General features: G+C 49.7%; 1 protein-coding gene across 1 annotated transcript in view; it reads left to right on the top strand.

Moving 5' to 3' along the window:
* Window positions 1-17,435, top strand: part of LOC142214520 (scavenger receptor cysteine-rich domain-containing protein SCART1-like) — a 65,646-nt gene that overhangs the window by 17,792 nt on the left and 30,419 nt on the right. Inside the window, exon 3 of the mRNA XM_075283468.1 lies at window positions 16,453-16,767. Coding sequence (XP_075139569.1) covers window positions 16,453-16,767 — 315 coding nt within the window. The remainder of the gene's footprint in view (window positions 1-16,452; window positions 16,768-17,435) is intronic.

The raw sequence follows: 17,435 nt of genomic DNA on the forward strand, positions 1-17,435 counted from the left end.
ACTGAGAAAAGCGCGAAAAATCTTGTTTTATAACCGCTATCAGATCCCCCAACTTCACCTTCCCCAAATCATTTCCTCCCGCATGAATGAGCAAAACGGCCTCACCAGATACAGACCCGCTGAGGGCGGCAACGGCGGGAAGGACATTCAACTACCTCAAACCTCTAGTACCGGCCCACTGAACATCGATGCCGCGCAGGCCCAATGACAGACCACCGGGGCGCACGGCTGCGCGCTTGTGAGCCCAATAAATATACGAATGCCCCACGAGCAGCACTGGAACCAAACGGGCATCTGAAACAAAGAGACATTATAAGAGAAACAAACGGATAATTAGTCAGTAAGCAAATCCGGGCGAATATAAGAACGATAACATTCCGAACGCCATCTCCCCAAGCGCTTCACACTGTCACCATCCATACCACAAGCATCTGCCACAGTAGCAGCCCCGATTCTGAATGAATGGGTCCCAAACTCTGAAGGATTCAAACCCAAATTGGCCAAACAAGATCTAAAAACTGAAGAAAACTGAAACCGCGTCAGAGAAAGGCCAGACCTATGGGACAAGAAACACTTACCATCAGCACGCACCGACAAAAATTCACGCACACACCTCACAGGACAAGATGCAGAACCCACCACCTTCAGAGTCAACCAAGAACCTCTCCCATAGATATCCGTTTTGGACCTACGCACACAGACCCTAACCACCTCTCCCGCAAGCAGCACATCCGCAGCATTCAAACCACCCGCACTGCTAGCCAGAACCAGCTCGCCGATGCGCAAAGCTCCATAAAAGGCGAGAGAGAAAGCTGCCCTAAACAAAAACGTTTCGTACTCATCACGACAAACAACCACCAACATTCCCATCAAACGCTCCAACAAGGGTAAAGAAACAGGGCGCCTCGAATCACGACTCACAACCTCCTTAGACCAACCTTTCAAAATCTGCTTAATCAAAAAGTGCTTAGTCACATCCACACGACCATACAGCTTCAGCATAAAAGCAATGCCAGCCAAACCTTTTCTCGCCATCACTGCCGAAACGCCTCTAAGGCGCAGCCGGCTCAGAAAATCTAACGTAACCGAAAGAAGAAGACCATGCTCTGCGGGTACCACACCGCCAGAGAAGGACAGCCATTCCTCCCAGGCCTTCTGGTGGCAGCTCCATGTTGAAGACGACACTGAACCCCGCAACAAACCAATCAAGCAAGATCTATCAGCTTCCATAAGTATTCCGGGCATTCCACCCCGACTTCCTCCGCCGAAGGATGCAAAGACCGGAATTCCTGAAAATTGGAACGGGACAAAGCGTCAGCAATTGCGTGTTGTGACCCCGGAACATGCCGAGCTTTAAACCAGATATTAGCTTGCAAGCAACGTAAAACTAAATGACAGATCAACGCCAAAACCTGCAAAGAGGACGATGACTGACCGTTGATGCATTGCACCACAGACATATTGTCTGTCCAGAAACAAACCCGACAATTGCTGAAGCACTGCCCCCAAATCTCGACCGCCACCACAATTGGAAACAATTCGAGCAATGTCAAGTTCTTGACAAGACCCGAACCACTCCAGGACAACGGCCAAGAACCTCTGCACCAACTGTTGCCGTACACTGCAGCAAAACCATCGCTGCCCGCAGCATCCGTAAACAGCGAAATCTCCTGACTAGACACTTCAACAGACTGACTGATAGCTGACCCATTAAACGAGCATAAAAACTGCTGCCACACATGCAAGTCCTCTCTCAAAGATCTAGTTATCCTTATGAAATGATGGGGAAGCTGCACCCCTTGAATTGCCAAAGACAGGCGGCGGCAAAAGGATCTGCCCATCGGTATGACCCGACATGCAAAATTTAACAAACCCAACAAGACTTGCATCTGATGCAAGGTGACTTTCTTAGCCCGAGCAGCATCTTTAACTGCCGCCTGCAAACGCAACAATTTGTCCGCCGGCAATCGGAAAACCATTGCCAACGAATCTATCTCAATACCTAAAAAGGACAGAGTCGTCACGGGACCTACCGTTTTTTCTTAAGACAACGGTACACCAAAACGCTCCATAACAATCTTAAAGGAATGGAGCAAATAAGCACATATGGTGGAATCCGACGGACCGACGAACAAAAAAATCGTCCAGGTAGTGAAGTACGGATGCGTAACCCGTCTCATACCGCACCACCCACTCGAGAAAGGAACTAAAAATTTCGAAAAAATAACAGGAAATTGAGCAACTCATCGGTAAACAGGTATCAACAAAAAACTTACCATCCAGACTGCATCCCAACAAATGGAAACAATCGGGATGAATGGGCAACAAACGGAAGGCGGATTCAATATCCGACTTAGCTAAAAGGGTACCCGGCCCTGCCCTACGAACCAAGTCAACCGCCCTATCGAAAGACGTATACGAGACCGCCGCATCCTCCTTAGGAATGCCGTCGTTCACCGAATCACCACGCGGAAAGGAAAGGTGATGAATGAGGCGGAATTTACCAGTTTCCTTCTTGGGAACCAGGCCAAATGGCGAAACCCTAAAATTAGAATAAGGGAGGTCATCAAAAGGACCAACCATATGACCGCATTCCACCTCTTTCATCACCTTTTCCCACGCCACCGACGGTAACTCCAAGACAGATTTCAAATTCGAACACAAAAAGGAAGAAGTAGAAGCGCGAAAGGGGATGAAAAAACCGTCCCTAAAACCATCAATTAACAGCCCTGCCTCCCGTCTCCTGGGGTAGAGACTTAGCCAGGGCAACATTGCTTCCCTTCTCACCGGAGTTCTCTCCGACGCCAGAAGCACCCACCTTGGATACCTGTTTACCTCGTCTTGAACATTTGATAGCCGGGTGGGTCCCACCACAAACTGAGCAGTCATGTCGAAACTTACAAGCGGAGAAGAATCGACAATGCCCTTCGTTATAGAGCCAACAGGAACCCGTGGCTCTATGCTGAACCGACCCTTGGGACAAACCCCCACCCGCGGGCCCGGACTGAAATGTACGTTGAGGTCTCTGTGACAAAATTAACTGAATCCAGACATCGGTGGCCTTGGTGGCCCACCCGACGGCCGGAGTCAGCGCCAGACGGCATCTGAATTCTTCGTCATAGCGCCACCAAGCCACACCTCCGTGCAGCTTGTGCGCGCTATAAATCATATCCAAGTATGTAAACAAATCCGGAGCCGACGCCGGGTTATGCTGACACACGATATGAGAGAGGATCGAAAACGCTTGTAGCCAATTGCCAAAAGTCTTGGCAACCTTCGGCTTGCGGTCGGATCCCCTCTCAAAAGTCCTCTCCTTATCAACCGTAACAGAATCTGGCGACAGGAGGGACCATATGTCAATGTATTCTAACTTTACAATCTTTTCCCGCGTGTCCGTCGGTACATGAGTACCCAACGGGGCCACACCACAAAAGATAGAATCTCTAAAGGTAAGGCCCTGAGGTAGACACGCCGATGATGGAGGAACTCCCCCAACTCCAGCAGGAGAACTCTGGGGTCCCCCAGCAGACTCGCATTGAGATAACATCCTACGTAACATGGCAGTAAATTCATCAGGAGAGGACACAGACGGTAAAGCAGACCAAGGTTGTTGGCAAGGAAACTCACCAGTAGTCTTGACCCCAGTCGCCAAAGGGGCAGGAACCGGAGATGAAACCGCGGCGGCAGGCTGTTCCGCGGGACCCTGGACAGCCCCCGGAGAAGGACGACGGGAGGACATTGGAACGGAGCTGCGGGACTCGGCTGGTGACCCGGACTTGCCGCGACGATGAGACGAACCTCTAGAACACCTGGATCTGGGACGAGACGAAGCCCTTAAAGAATCCCTCCTGCAGCCCTGACGATGACCCAAGGAACCAGACCGAGCATGACTTCTCCTAGAGGAGGACTCCCGCCTGCGACGTCTGGATGACTCACGATGCCCACGAGATGAACGTCGCCGATGGTCACTGGGATCCCTGCCACGACGCGAACTCCGGGAAAGAGGACGGTCACCACGACCCCGGTCGTCGCTCCTTCCACGATGGGAACCTGCCGAAACAGAGGAAACAGAGGCAGGAATATTGTCCAAAAAGGGGCGTCCAGCCGCCGGCGGTGGGATTACAGACTGTACATGAGGCAAAACAGGCAAAACAGGAGGGGGAGGGGCCCCTTGTATGGCAGCCCCCAGGGCAGACCCCCCCTGCAAGGCGCGCACTGATGTAAACTGAGGCAGGTGCCCTGCAGGAACATTAAGAGGATGAGATACATCAGAGGTAACATGAACAGGATCTGAAGAGTACAACATAACAGGCAACAAACCCCCTCCCCCACCCCCCACAACATACCCGACAGCCCGGAAAGACCCATCCCCCCTCTGCAAGCCTGCGGTGGTATCCACTGTAGCTCCGCTGTCACCCACAGGCTCTGTAGGAACTGTGACAGCTGCAGGTCTCTCCTCATCAAATAAGAGAGGACTCTCCGGCAGCTGCCCGGCCTCCCCCGCCCGCCGCACGCCAAAAGTGGGTGACCCCAGCATGTCTCCAGTACCAGGAGGTAAGTGGAGCCCGACCTCCTCCGGAGCACTCCGCTCCACACCCGCTGCCAAGTCCCGCGAGCCTGCCTCCACTTGCGCTCCGGCCGCCATCTTGTTGACCGCAGCTCCCTCCCCTAGCTCCTCACGTGCAGCAGAGGAAGCGCGGGTAGAAAAAGAGCTGCCCGACACCATTCCCGCAATGAACCCCGGACCCTGCAAAGAAAGCAAGCCGCCGGCTTGCGAACGGCGCTTACCTCCTCGCAGGGGACTTGGGCTCAGCCTCCTCGGTGGACGGGCCTCGCAGCGTGGACGTCTCGTCTCCTCGTCTCCTGCCGGCTGCTGCGCTGTTCCTCTCGCCGACCTCTGTTCTTCAGCAGGAAGTCTTCCAGCCATTCGCCGCCGTCTTCTCGGATCTTCTCCAACAGCATGGATTCCAAGCTGTCCGCCATCCTTGCAGGTACGCCCGAAGTTCCTCTCGCCAACGTTGGGGCAGAAGGTGCTGACTCCGCCCACGTACCCCAGATAAGTAAACTCTGTTTGTCTGGCACCGCCCCTTGACTCCGCCTCCCCCGCCCCTTAACACCTCAAAGGCGCGAAAATGACGCGGGAAAGGCAAACGGGGGAGGTCAAGGTGAGGTAAGCCATTTCAAAAACAAACAACGGAGAGGTGTCTGTTTAAACAAACCATAAGGCAGCTGTTAAACTAAAAAAAAACCATAGTCTCTGCCCTTTTCGTTACTCACTTTAAGGGCTACCACTCCAAATAAGCAAAAGAAATGAATATGAGTGACATGCTGAATGCATGTAATATGTGAGTGACAGAAATGGGACGATCAATCTGCAGCAAACCAGATTCAAACCAAATATTCATAATAGAAAACTGAACAATTTGGGATTCATCTCGATAGAATTAAAATGGCCACTGTGGGTAAATTATTACACTTTTGGGATCTCTTCAGACTCCAGAGTATAATAGCTGGTGGCCCAAAGGACGTAACATTTATACTCACCTTCTATTACCTTATTTGAGCCTCTTTGTGCAGTGTTTGGTGCTCTTCTATGATGTCATGAGCCTGGGGTCACCAGTGAGGGCATTGGCCCCCAGCTATTGTACTCTGTCTGAAGAGACCCCAATGTATAACATTTTCCTTTTCGGTTCTATCCGAACAAGTTTGGACTGAACAGAACCAGGGGTTCATATCATCTGAACACAGGACGAAACAAATCTTCTGAAGCTTGCGCATCATTATGAGTGACTTGTGCTCTATACATGTAATGTGTGTGACGTGCTGCATGCATGTACTATATGAGTTACGTGTTGCATGTGTATAAAATATAAGTGATATGGGCTGCATGCATGTAATATGTAAGGGACGTATATAATTCATGTGTACTGTATGCATTGAAATATGAGTGATGTTCTGTATGCATGAAACAAGTAAGGCTTGGTTCACACATTAGTATGCCATCCATCCATTTGAATTCAGTTTGACACTTTAAAACGGACTGATGCACATACTGATTGCATACATGACATCTTTTTATGCTGATAGCAAACGCTGTCCGTCCCCTAGAGGACAGATAAGGGGATTAAAAGTAGAAAATTGTAAACAGAGTAGAGATAAGGACATTATCACACACGACCATGCCTTGGCCCAGGTGCAGCGGCAAAAACCCCATTACCGTCTCCTCTAGGATGGCATCGCTCACCTCGGGGGCAGTGTGCTTTTTGTCGCAGTCTCCAGTTGGTTGTAGACAATGGGCATCTCTAAGTGGAAAAACCAGTTAGGCTGTTGTGGAGCATGAACACATACAATTCAATTAACCTGCAGCCCTTACACATTTAGTGACTGGGGGTGGATGGAGGTCAGAGCTAAGCCGAAGCTGTATACTAGGCTATATGTATATACTGTAAGGCACGCGTGGGATTGTGAAGATTGAGGCTGCAAAGACATTCCTGTGTGTTATGGGCTTTTGACAGTGTACCAGACATCATGACAAGATGGCCTCTATACTGTGCTCAGGTGTAGGCCTGAACATGTGGACACAGGGAGATTATATAGGGTTTCCCATGAGAGCATGGGAGGACCTGGCACACCCACAGAAAGTGACATCACAGGAAATGACATCACAGGACCCACGTGGCAAGACGTCACTCCCACAGGAAATGACATTGCATAAACCACATGGCAAGAAGCTACATCACTTCCTGGAGGTAGTGCCCTGGAGCTGATGTCACAGGAGGCGGATACCTTGACCAACCAATCAGAGCTTGCTGTTGTTTACTTCCTGCATGTGGATATAAAAACCTGCACATTCTGTAATAAAGGTCTCTTTGTGTGCACTGCTCAGACTAAGAAAGAAATTTGTATACCAAACATTTGTGTGGTGTGGAATCTTCATTACTGCTAGCACTTAGTCTTTGAATTTGGCCAGCAATAGTCACTCACAAGTTAGTTAACTGAACAGGTGACCAAAAAAGGCCCTGTTTCTCACAACAGGCAGTAATCCTATCCGTTACAGCTTACCTCTGCTGATTGTCCGGACCTGTGTCTGGATACCTGAATCAGTACCTATGTGTTAGGATCGGGTCCCGCAGGCTTCCCGTCCAGCGCATAGTGCCACCTGCGGGCCAATCCAACCCACGCTCTTGACATTGTGCAGTGAGGTGTCTGGAATCTAAGTCCAGCTTTCGGCCCACTGAGCATGCTTGGACCTTTTGGAGCTGCTCAGAGGCTAAGTCCCATTTTGCCCATACTGATCATGATCGGTGAGGTCATGGCCACCGCCCTGTTGGGCGGGGACTAGCCTTTATATAGTGTGAGCCGACGCCCACCCAGTGCTCACACTTTGATTACAAATACTTGAGACAGGAGGTCAGGGGTAGGTTCCTGTTAATGGCAGGTTGACAGTTCTAGGGATCTAGTTAGGCTTCCTTGGCTCTGCCTGGGGGAATCTGTAGGGCCTATTGTACTGTCCATTTGTATTGTGGCTCCAAGCCGTTGTGGAGTCCTTTGTGTTGCTGACAGGGGTGACGTTTAACCCCTGGAAGCCTTTCCTGTGAAGCAGGTGCTTGAGTCTAGCTCTCTGCTGAAGGTTCGCAGATCTCTATTGCTAGGCCTCAATTGGCTTCATCCAGCAGGTATATGCAGGTCTACTTTCCCAATTAAGTTAACTGGTGAGAGTTTTTCAGTCAGTTCACACCAGAACCGCACAAACACCACTGCCAGTGCAGTTAACTGGTAGTGTGCACTCAGGCAGACAGCTGCCCACCTGGGCCTGTGGACCTCACTGCAGGGTTCTGCAGTCTAGTGGTTCCGTCTTGGTTAAAAATTATTTTCCATATATATAGATTAGACAGAACCATAACACTATGTTGCCAAATCTGATGCCGATCTTCTCTCCTGCTCTACTTTTCTTCCTGCTCACACCAATGTCTCTTGCAATGCTTGGTTAGCTTATCCCTAACATTGGTTGCCTCCTTCAGCAAAGCCCATATTCCCATACTGGGGTGGTAGGGTTAAAGAGTGAATACTAGGGTGTCACTGTCAACTTTGTCAGAATTATCCCAAAGTCAAACCAGTTTAGTTACACATTGGGTCCATGTCTGCTGCATTTCAATAGTAGTATTCTGCCTGCTCTTAAAGTACCATTATTGGGTTATTTCACTGGAATCCTGTCTTAAGACAGGCTTGCACATTCCAGTGAGCGCCCTCTATTGGTTTGCAACAATGAGGCAGCAACTGTCTTCCTAATTACATCATGGAAGGCGGATTTGCATATTCTTCCCATAGTTCCTTGCAAAGTGGAGTGCTAAAGGCTTAACAAGTCTCCACACACCTATATGGTGGTCTCTCCCTAAGGAGTGACAATATCCCCCGAACCCTGTCTAAGCCTCTCACCTCTACCAGGTTATAGTCCTCTCTACATCGGGCTGATGAGATCCAACCAGATCGAAACAGCTGTCCTCGATTGAGAGACTATAACCTGGTAATAATCCTAGCGTCATTGCTAAACAAAGGCCTCTTGGAAGGTCGGGCATGAGGCTAAAGGGAGCAGCCATTATTGGGTTATTTCACTGGAATCCTGTCTTAAGACAGGCTTGCACATTCCAGTGAGCGCCCTCTATTGGTTTGCAACAATGAGGCAGCAACTGTCTTCCTAATTACATCATGGAAGGCGGATTTGCATATTCTTCCCATAGTTCCTTGCAAAGTGGAGTGCTAAAGGCTTAACAAGTCTCCACACACCTATATGGTGGTCTCTCCCTAAGGAGTGACAATATCCCCAGTACCAAGGTTATTCATGTATCCCATACACGACTATTAGACACTCACATGTAGCGCCCCACAGGGTGTGGGTCTCTACAAATGTCATCTTATGTGATCTATACTGTGTACTGTGAAGGTATAGTGAGATCCAGTCAACCTGTCAGCATACACAAAGTTCCACAGCCATTATCCCTTCCCTTTAGGAAAAGGGCTGGAGCTACAGACTGGAAGAGGATCTCTCTTTCAGTTCCAGGTCAGAGAGTGCAGGAGAGAGCAGAGGTGCAGTCTGTGCTGTAAGCCGCATGGTGTGATAGCACAGGAGGCCGGATACCTGCAGAGGTGAGACAAGACCTTGCAGGGACAGAGCTGCAGTCATAGGACCATCAATTCCTAAGAACATTGAGAAACTCACTGGACCGAGGCCTAGTGAATGCAAGATTCCTGGAGGCTCAGTAACATACAGAGTTGGGGTGAGTGTCTGCATCCAGCATCCCAAAGAATTCGCGTTACCCGCTGTCCAGAAGGGGGATCTACCCAGTTGCACTTAACCTCTGAGCTCCTGGAACCCAGGACCAGAGGAAATCTACTAGAGAGTTTGAGCAGCAGTGGAAGGCTGAATCATACTGGTGGTAAAAGGGAAGACTGGCATCTCACTATACTGAAGCAAGGTGAATCCTCCTGTAACATCTGTTATCTCCTGCTGACTACAGAAGTAAACTGTAAGTGTTTGGTTAACCCTGTCTGGACTGTATTCTTTCATCATCCCTCCTGTTACTCCTCCTGGAAATCTCCCCTTCTTCACCTATATCATCTGGCCCTGGGACCTGCCCTGGTTGGGGAGGGTATAACATCTGGCACTGCATCACCACCTATTCCCAGAGGCCCTATCTACAGTGCCCAGCTTCACCTCAAGCCAGAACCCCAACTGGCGTCACGACAAACTTTTATTTTTCTTTATTTTTCTTTAATCCATTTTTGCTTAAAACTCCCCTTTTTCAAGGCGCTGCCGCCCCTGGTGTCGGGCCTGTGTAAGTCCGGGCCAGCAGGTAACAAGGATCCGCGACTAGGAGACAGACGCACACTGGCAGGTATATAACACAATTTACTTATGGAAAATGGGAAGGAATCAACAAAATAAAACTAAGTTACATATAACAGTATGAGGATAACGCACGCTATAAACTGGCCCTGGCTGTCCCTGAGATACTTGTACGGTACCGGGTTTATACAGTCTCTCAGCTCTCTGTGGTGCTCCCTCGATGCAGGCCTGTCCAGGAACTCAGCAGACTCTGTCTTGCTTCTGTCTTGGGTGAAGGTCTGAGCAAAGTCCAAGGCACAGTCCAGCTTTAGTCTCCAGAACAATCTCCACAACACTGCCGCTTTCTCCAGTCAGTCTCTGCAGTGTTTCAGGCCTTCTACTATGGCCTACAGCAGCAATGGCCTCTCACAGGTCCTCACAGCACACACTCTGGGCCCACACCACGCTGCTCACGTCACTTCCTCTGGACCGCACCATTTACCAAACAGAACAGGGTGATTATTGTCTCACAGTAGTACAGTCCCAGGCTATATTTCTTCACACCAGTAGATGGCAGCAAAACACCACTGTTAAGACAATAGGGGCTACTACTGACTGCTACATACCCCCCCAGTCGAATGTTGGCAGTCCCTGACAACAATAGCCCCATCAACACATTTCTGTAATCGCAATGTTGTGATGTAACGATGGACCGCTGGCCAAACAAACTCATTCTGGGCATAACACACTGGCGGTACACCCGCTGTGGAGCGACTAGTCCGCCGCAAGCTTGTCATATCATCAGCAAGTGTAGAGGTCGGTCTCTCATTAGGACGGTCAGATATGGCAGTCGGGGGTGTCACTACTGTTGCAGGCCCAGTTACTGTCGGGGTGGTCACAGCTTCCACAACACCCCCGTTATCATCATCGTCATCCCACAACCAGGGCTCACTTGTGGAGGGGTGTGTCATAGTCACTTCCTCTCTGTCGTTCTGAACTGGTCCCTGAGACTGACATGGGCGTAACATGTCACGGTGTAGCGTCCGCGTCTGCTTGGTCAGGGTATTTTGGACTTGGTAAACGGGACTATCAACATGAGGGTGGGCCACAATGCAGTAAGGGTCAGGTTCCCACCTACTGTCCAATTTCCCTAGTGGCTTCTTTACTCGTACCAAGACTAAGTCGCCCACTTTAAGAGGGGTGTCCTGCACCGGCCGATGATTAGGGTGAACTTGTTCTTGTAGTCTCTCACGTACTATCCGGTGGACAGTCTCTAATCTCTGACGGTGAGCCTGAATCCAAGTGGGCAGGCCTCGATAAGGAAATTCATCGGTGTCTTCGAGGTTGAGGTCTCCCACACCTTTTCCGGGTCGCCCAAAGAAGAGAACATATGGGGCGTACCCTGTGACAGAGTGGACTTGATTATTATAGGCCCATAGCAATTCAGGCAGGTACTGCGGCCATTGTCGCTTCTTGTCGGCTTCCAAGGTACGGATCATCTGAAGTAATGTGCGGTTAAATCGTTCACATGCCCCGTTCCCCTGTGGATGGTATGGGGTGGTGCGTGACTTTTTCATTCCATAAATACGTTGCACTTCTTGCATGACTCGCCCCTCAAAGCAGGCACCTTGGTCAGAGTGAATGCGTTGAGGGCAGCCGTACACTCGTATGAAGTGGTGACACAGGGCCTCAGCAGCCGACTCGGCAGTCTGGTCCTTTGTTGCAACGGCTACAGCAAATTTGGTAAAGTGATCTACCATAACTAAGCAATACTGATGCCCACTTGCAGAATATCCCACGGCGAGATAGTCAATCATCAATACTTCAAGTGGCTCTTTCGTCACTATGGTCTGTGTTGGAGCCCTCTGTTCAACTGCTTTGTTGATTTCGCATGCTCTGCAATCACGACATACTTCTTCAACAATGAAGCGGAGACTCGGACAGAAGATCAATCGTTGGAGCCACCTAAAGGTCTTCTCAGCTCCAAAGTGACCATTCCTACGATGTACCTCGGCGGCTAGTGGACGGGCCAGATCAGTAGTCACTACAATTTGATAACAGGCTTCAATTTCAGTTGGCAAGTATACACGCCGTCGTAGGATCCCGTCCCTCATCTCCAATCGGTTCCACTGCCCCAGTACCGCTAATACTTCGGGTGACAGCTGGTCTCTTTCATCAGTAGTAGGCGTGCACCCCTTTTTAACACAACGGCATAACAGTGCCAGGCTTGGATCACGTTGCTGGAGCCCAATCCATTCTTGGTGGGATGGGCCCAGGAAGGGAGCTACTTGAGTTCCCAGTATTTCGCTCTGTCGAGCAGTCACCACCTTCTGGGAAAACTGGGTGAAATCAGGTACCTCTGTTGATTCTAATTCTTGATCTATGTCCCCGACCGGTGGTTGGGTGGTGACTCGGGACAATGCATCGGCATTCTGATTCTCATTTTTGGAGCGATATTTCACACTGTAGCGGTACTTAGAAAGTCGGGCCATCCACCGTTGCTCCAGGGCACCTAGCTTTGCATTATCCAAATGTGCCAGTGGATTGTTGTCTGTCAACACTTGTACTTCTGCCCCGGTGAGGTACCCCGCAAACTTCTCAGTCATTGCCCACACAAGGGCTAATAACTCCAAGCGGAAGGAGCTGTAATTAGCAGGGTTTCTTTCAGAGTCTCGTAATGACCGGCTGCCATATGCGATCACTCTTTCTTCTCCATTCTGGATTTGGGAGAGTACTGCCCCAAGACCATATTGGCTGGCGTCTGTATAAAGCTGAAAGGGTAGATGGTAATCAGCATATGCCAGAATTGGAGGGTTGGTCAAAGCATCTTTCAGAGTTTGAAATGCTCTCTCTTGTTCGATACCCCAAGGCACGCATTGAGCCTTCGGACCCCTAGCGGTATTCCTCAATAGCGCATTCAGTGGTTCAGCTTTGTGTGCAAAGTCTTTCACAAACCGCCTGTAATATCCAGCAAGCCCTAAGAAGGCACGGACCTCTCGTAGGGTGGTAGGAGTGGGCCAGTCTCGCACAGCCGCAATCTTCTCACTGGATGGCTGCACTCCACGTCCTGATATTCGATGTCCCAAATATTCAATTTCTTCCTGTAACAGGCGACACTTACTGGGCTTCAACTTCAAACCGTGCTCTCTCAGTCTCCTAAAAACCTGCCCCAGCTTCTGAAGATGATCTTCGAATGTAGCGGAATAGACAATGATGTCATCAAGGTAAATCAGAGTGAATTCGAAATTGAAATCGCCCAGACATTTCTCCATGAGCCGTTGGAATGTACCCGGGGCATTGGTCAGACCAAAAGGCATACGGTTGAACTCATATAGACCCATTGGGAGGATGAAAGCCGTCTTCCCTTTGTCTTTCTCACTCATGGGGACCTGCCAGTAGCCACTTGCTAAATCCAGGGACGAGAAGTAACGGGCCTTGCCTAAGGCCGTAAGCGATTCTTCAATACGGGGGAGCGGGTAAGAGTCACGTACAGTGCAGGAGTTCAGTCTACGATAATCCACGCAGAACCTTAAAGATCCGTCCTTCTTTTTGACTAACACCACTGGTGCAGCCCAAGGGCTTTGACTCTCTCTAACAACTCCATTCTCCAGCATTGAATTCAGCAGATCTTTCACTTCTTGGTACTGTTGGGGTGGTATCTGCCGATATCTCTCTCGGATGGGAGCCGCATCTCCAGTGGGTATTTCGTGATAGATTCCCTGTGCACAGCCAAAGTCATTCTCATGTCGTGCAAATGAGGCCTTGTGTTCTAGCAACTGGTCTATCTTTCTGACTTGATCAGTGGTGAATCGGGAAACATTTAACTTCATCCGTTCCCGCAGCAACCGCCCTTCTTCATGGGAGACAATGAGCCCTTCTGCTTCTGTGGACACGGTCACTGACCATTCCCCCTTCCCGGACGGGGTCAGTTCTAAAGGTGTCGCCTTTCGTATTTCAGCTGGGACAGCATAGACCTTGGCAAGGAGGCTACCTGGAGTCAGATCTAAACTCTGGTTATGGGTATTGACACACCGCACCAACACTCTCCCCTGGGTTACCACAGACAAGGAGCGAGCCACAAGCACATTAGTGCACCCGCTCTGGTTAGATAATGGGTCAATCATGACAGAGAGGCCTTCTAATTTCCGAGTGGTGCCCAGTGGGAGCGATATAATAGTCTCTCTTTCAGCTGGTAGTGTTATCTTGGTGTGATGAGGAACAGTAATACAGCCCACGGGCTGTTCTCCACCGGTGGCTCTCTGTAGTCCACACATCCTTATTAATTGCTGTAAGGCAGCCCGAGTGGGTTGGTGAGCAGTAGCTTCTCTCCAATAATTATGCCCATCTCTAGCAAACAGCAGGTGGTCCATGTCCTTCAGAATATTCATCCCTAAAATTACGGGGATCTGTTTATCATAGCCCTCCTGGACTACGATAATACCTCTTCTGCCTAAGTCTCGGCCGCATATGTTCACGTCCATCCAGACTACTCCGCATACCGGGACAGGTAGGTTATTGGCTGCCACCACACTCACAAACATCTCAGGGTCATACTGGGCAGACTGTTGGAAGTACCGTTCATAACATTCTCTTCCCATAGTGGTAACCTGTGATCCCGTATCTATCATTCCAGTAACAAGAACATCATTCATCTTGACCTGCAATACTGGGCTTGCTGCAATCAGTGCATCATCAGGGCTCTTAACTTCCTTCACTCTTTTGTTCCCTTCCAACGCATGCCCCGCTGCGCTGGAACCTTCTAGTTTAAAGGCGGCTGTCTTGGGAACTTGTCTGGGCATTTTGCAGCGACATGTCCCAGTCTTCCACACACCCAGCACTGGATCTCTCGCCGAGGTGGTCGTCTCTCTGGACCCCCTCGGTAGACCCAACGTTCTCGGTCCTGTTCTGGGCCCCCTCGGTAGGCCCCTGACACTCCACTCTCAGGTACTTTATTCACTCTTCCTCCTTCATAGCCTCTCTTGGCCTGCTGTGCATAATTTTCGCAGCGCTTTGTTAGGTATTCTACTTGTACCTGTAGTTTCTGAATAATGGACTCCAGGTCTCTGGCTTTTCCTATAGCTGCTGCTTCAGCCCCTTGACTTAGTGTGACACTCTGTCTCACCTGTGGCTCTGTCACTTTACTATTCGCACGGTAAATTGCCTCCACCCGTATGTCACTGAAGGTAGATTGTGGCCGTCTCCTTATCTCATCTTGCATTGCCTCTGCTATGATCTTGTCACGTATTCCTATGACAAACTGGTCTCGGAGAGTACGGTCATAGTCGGCTATAGCGTTGGTTCCCCCTTTTTCCCTAACGTCATTGAGTAGTTCTTGTAGGGCATTGGCATACTGAGGGAGAGTTTCAGTTTCTGACTGGGTTCGCTGAAAGAACCTGACCTTTAGGGAACCTAATGATGCTGTCTCTCCATAAATGGTCTCTAACAAAGTCACTACTTCATCAAATGTCTTTTTCTCATTAGCTGGTTGTAGCCTGACAGTCGTCTTGGCGTCCCCTGTCAGCGTCAGTGTGGCTAACTGTACTATCACATCTGGTGCAATGTCATATATCTGCTGTAAGCCTCGTATCTGATCTGCCCATTCAGCTACCGTCATATTACATCCATTAAATTTTGTCACTTGGCTCATCACTGAGCCCGGCGGCACCATTCTCCTTCCTGGTAAAACAGCTACATTGGGACTATCAGCTGGGGCGCCTGAGCTTGACCCGGCAGAGGTTCCCTCTTCCCTGTCCGACATGTCTCCTGAGCTACGGATCCTGCCGACTACGCCAAAATGTAAGTCCGGGCCAGCAGGTAACAAGGATCCGCGACTAGGAGACAGACGCACACTGGCAGGTATATAACACAATTTACTTATGGAAAATGGGAAGGAATCAACAAAATAAAACTAAGTTACATATAACAGTATGAGGATAACGCACGCTATAAACTGGCCCTAGCTGTCCCTGAGATACTTGTACGGTACCGGGTTTATACAGTCTCTCAGCTCTCTGTGGTGCTCCCTCGATGCAGGCCTGTCCAGGAACTCAGCAGACTCTGTCTTGCTTCTGTCTTGGGTGAAGGTCTGAGCAAAGTCCAAGGCACAGTCCGGCTTTAGTCTCCAGAACAATCTCCACAACACTGCCGCTTTCTCCAGTCAGTCTCTGCAGTGTTTCAGGCCTTCTACTATGGCCTACAGCAGCAATGGCCTCTCACAGGTCCTCACAGCACACACTCTGGGCCCACACCACGCTGCTCTGTGCTTCCTGCTCACGTCACTTCCTCCAGACTGCACCATTTACCAAACAGAACAGGGTGATTATTGTCTCACAGTAGTACAGTCCCAGGCTATATTTCTTCACACCAGTAGATGGCAGCAAAACACCACTGTTAAGACAATAGGGGCTACTACTGACTGCTACACCTGCTCACACCGTGAATTTACATAGGCCGAACCGGGGCGACTCACACACACTGTGTACAGCTAGAATGTTTATTATACCTTAGTGATATGGACAGTTTGTAACATGCTGTGGTTTGCAAGAATGGAGCAGATACACATTTACTTTACTTTGTATAATTATTGTGTTTTTTTTTTTTACAATATATTTTGTTTTAATCTATTTTAGATTTTATTAAAAGCTACAGACTTGTGAATGGTAGTCAGAAGTGTTCTGGCAGAGTGGAGGTCTTATACGAAGAACAATGGATGGCCGTGTGCAGCGCTCATTGGACTCTACAAGAGGCTAATGTACTCTGCAGGCAAATGAAATGTGGAGTTGCTGTCTCTGTACCAGGTGGAGGCCATTTTGGGAGCTATAATGTCACCACCACATATAGATTCCATTGTACAGGTACAGGATACCACCTGGAGGCCTGTAATATAACTGCACTTGGAAACAGTAAATGTCCGTCCTGGGATACTGCTGGTGTTATATGTACAGGTAAGAGGCATTGAATATTTGTCTTTATTATACATATGCAGGTGCTTCCTCCCCAGCGCCGCACCTCCCATGAGGCAACCTGAAGCGACCGCCTCAGGCGGCGCTATACCAGGGCCCCGGGGAGGGTGGCATTTTTGCTGACCTAAGCCAGTCCAGGACAAGCTGTCCTGGACTGGCTTAGCATCACCGAGCGGTGGATTGGGGCGGCCCTGTGGACGCAACACTGCTCCAGCGGCCGCCCCTCACGCTCAGGCAGAGAGCAGGTCCTCTCCCTGCCTGCCCCTCTGCCTGCTAATGACACTCGCTCCACTCCGCCCCGCCCCCTCTGCCCCAGGGGGGCGGCTTTCTGACGTCCGCCTCAGGCGGCAGAAACCCTAAGTTCACCCCTGTTCCTCCCTTATCTATTGGCTTGATCTGTCCAGATATGTAACACAAGATAGATTATCAGGCTAATACTGTATTGTGATATCACAGAGCTGTGATACATGCCATCATAAAGGGAAAAGGTTCCCAGAAGCCAGTGTCTCAAAAGAGTAGAGATGAGAGAATCCATTTCTAGCTAATCAAATTCATTACAAATTCAATTCACACAAAAATGGCAACTAGATGTCCGCCATTTTACTGTCGGAAGTGGTTACATAATAGGAAATTTACACCTGTCCTAGGCC

The sequence above is a fragment of the Leptodactylus fuscus genome, chromosome 7 (genome assembly GCF_031893055.1).
Source record: "Leptodactylus fuscus isolate aLepFus1 chromosome 7, aLepFus1.hap2, whole genome shotgun sequence".
NCBI lineage: Eukaryota > Metazoa > Chordata > Amphibia > Anura > Leptodactylidae > Leptodactylus > Leptodactylus fuscus.